The sequence below is a fragment of the Salpingoeca rosetta genome, assembly GCF_000188695.1.
Source record: "Salpingoeca rosetta unplaced genomic scaffold supercont1.33, whole genome shotgun sequence".
NCBI classification, from domain to species: Eukaryota; class Choanoflagellata; order Craspedida; family Salpingoecidae; genus Salpingoeca; species Salpingoeca rosetta.
This window is the reverse complement of record NW_004754901.1, coordinates 647,106-649,605: the sequence shown is the minus strand read 5'-3', so window position 1 is coordinate 649,605 and position 2,500 is coordinate 647,106. Positions and strand designations below refer to the sequence as shown.

Genomic DNA, 2,500 nt, shown 5'->3' with positions numbered 1-2,500 from the left:
AAGAAGAAAGGCAACGCCACAACGCCGCACACACAACAACGCTTCCGCCGTGCCGTCACCCTGCATCATCCCCAGCCACCCACACACGCCACGGCATCAGCACAGCAGGCATTGGAGAAGGGAGGACACGGGCCAGCAGCCAGGAGAGGGAGACAAAACAAAAGGTGCACACCCCTCACATCATCAAACACCTCCCATTTCCCGCCAGCAGTTGTTGTTGAGGAAGGATGGACCCCTTCTTCTCGCTGTCACCGGATGAACAAAGACAGCGGGCAAGGTCGCAACTTCGGCAGCTATTGCGCCACACCATGCTCATCGGGCCCGTGGACCACCCCCAACAACAGCTGCAGCAGCTACCACAGCTACAGCAGCTACAACAGCTACAGCAAGACGTGCCGCGAGCGACGCAGGTGAACAGCAACACCCCCAACATGAGCCATGCGAGCGACACTGACGACTCGGAACGTGCCGCGGTGTCACACCCACAGGACGCAAGCGGGACAACGGCAACAACAACCGCGGCGGCGTCTGTCACCGTGGAGCAGGAGGAGGCGGCAATGAGGCAGATGCGGATTGCTGAAGAGGAAGAGGTGGAGGACGAGGCGGAAATGTGGCAGACGCTTCGAGATGAGGAGGAAGAGGGCGACGATGACAGTGATGCTGAGGATGCTGATGATGTCACCATGGTTGATGTAACTGTGATGGATATGGAAGACGTTGGCGATGACGTTGGACAAATTCATGTGGCCGGTGTTGAGCGCGCTGATGCTGGTGGTGGTGATGGTGTTGTTGGTGAACATCAAAACGCAGATGTAATGGACGTTGCCTGTGAAGACGGTGTTAGCATTAGAGACACCGGCCCCACCCATCATAGGGAACACCCCGTGCTTGTTGCCGAAGCACCTGCTGTTCGTGGTGCTGTTGAACAACACCCAGCACAGGCCGGTCCTGCGACACACCCGGCAATGCCTGTCGAACACCACACCACGGCTTCTGCTTCAACCACATCTCACGCTGCCCACAGCGCCATCCATGTTCCCAACATCAGCAGTGGCGGCGACAATGAAGATGCGCATCAGGCGATGGACCACCAGTCGCACGACGTCCACGAGGTGAACAATGACCTTGGGAACGTCCCATTGGCTCACGAAACCACCGCCCTGGCCACAGCTGTTGCTGATGCTGGCGATATTGCTGGCAACAGTGCTACGACCGACAGCCACCACCACCACCACCACCACGAACAGCAACAGCAGCAGCAGCAGCCACAACAGCAGCAGCAGCAGCAGCAGAAGCAGCAACAGCAGCAGCAACAGCAGCAGCCACAACAGCAGCAGCAACAGCAGCAGCCACAACAGCAGCAGCTACAACAACAGCAGCAGCTACAACAACAGCAGCAGCTACAACAGCAGCAGCTACAACAGCAGCAGCATGGCAATGATGACGACGATGGCGACGGCGGTCATGGTGTGGGGGATGCAGCCGAAGATGCAACAACCACAAGCAGCGGTGATGATGGTGGTGATGGTGATGATGGGGATGAAGGGACGCCGGACAGCGCGCGTGAGAGCGCCCGGCGTGGTGGCGATGGCTCCATGAACGATGAGGAAACACAGCATGCGCTGGCACTGGCTGGTCTGCCGCCAGCAACAGCGTGCGCATCGGTAACGTCGCTGGATTTGGAGGCGCGCAGCCTGGGGCATGTTCCCGCTGCCATCTCAAAGTTTGCCTTTCTCCATTTTGCAAACCTCTCCAACAACCAGCTCACAGACCTCCCCGATGCCATCTGCTCGCTCCCTTGCCTGTAAGCCGCTGCCTTGGGTTGATTGTGTGTGCGTCTCTGTGTGTGTGTGTGTGTGTGTGTGTGTGTGTGGGTGTGGGTGTGTGTGTGTGTGTGTGTGGGTGTGGGTGTGTCTGTGTGTCTGTGTGTCTGTGTGGGTGTGTGGGTGTGTGGGTGTGTGGCGATTGCTTCGTTCGTCTACTCATTCTTCAACCGTAATGCCTACAATACTTCACCTCGCTTCAAACCGTTCCTGTTTTGCCCTCTTCTGTTCCCACCTCACCTCGCATGCCTCGCCACTCATCTTCAACTCACCACCACGACCACCACCACAACTCCCCACCTGTAGCAACCACCTGGACGTGAGCCACAACCGGCTGCGGTCGTTGCCTGCAGGCATTGGCAAGCTGCAGCGGCTGGTCAAGCTTGACTGCCGCGTCAACCAGCTCAGAGACCTGCCCCTCTCCCTCGAACAGTGCACGGCGCTCCAGGTGGGACCACAGCCACAGAGACTGCTTTTTTGTGTGTGTGTGTGTGTATGTGTGTGTGTGTGTATGTTGATGTGTGTGTGTGTTGATGTGTTGATGTGTGTTGATGTCTCTGTCTGCTGCTTCGTTTGTTTCCCTCCCCGCTTGTCTGCGCGTCTTCTGCGCATTCCTCTTCCCTCGTCCGCGCATCCCTCTCACACCGCCCTGTGCACACACACACGCACACGCACAC

General features: G+C 57.9%; 1 protein-coding gene across 1 annotated transcript in view; it reads left to right on the top strand.

The window, feature by feature from the left end:
* PTSG_10500 (leucine rich repeat containing protein 58) overlaps positions 1–2,500 on the top strand; it is a 3,924-nt gene that overhangs the window by 37 nt on the left and 1,387 nt on the right. Inside the window, exons 1-2 of the mRNA XM_004988824.1 lie at positions 1–1,804; positions 2,130–2,271. The exon at positions 1–1,804 is cut by the window's left edge and continues 37 nt beyond it. Coding sequence (XP_004988881.1) covers positions 228–1,804; positions 2,130–2,271 — 1,719 coding nt within the window. The 5' untranslated portion in view covers positions 1–227. The remainder of the gene's footprint in view (positions 1,805–2,129; positions 2,272–2,500) is intronic.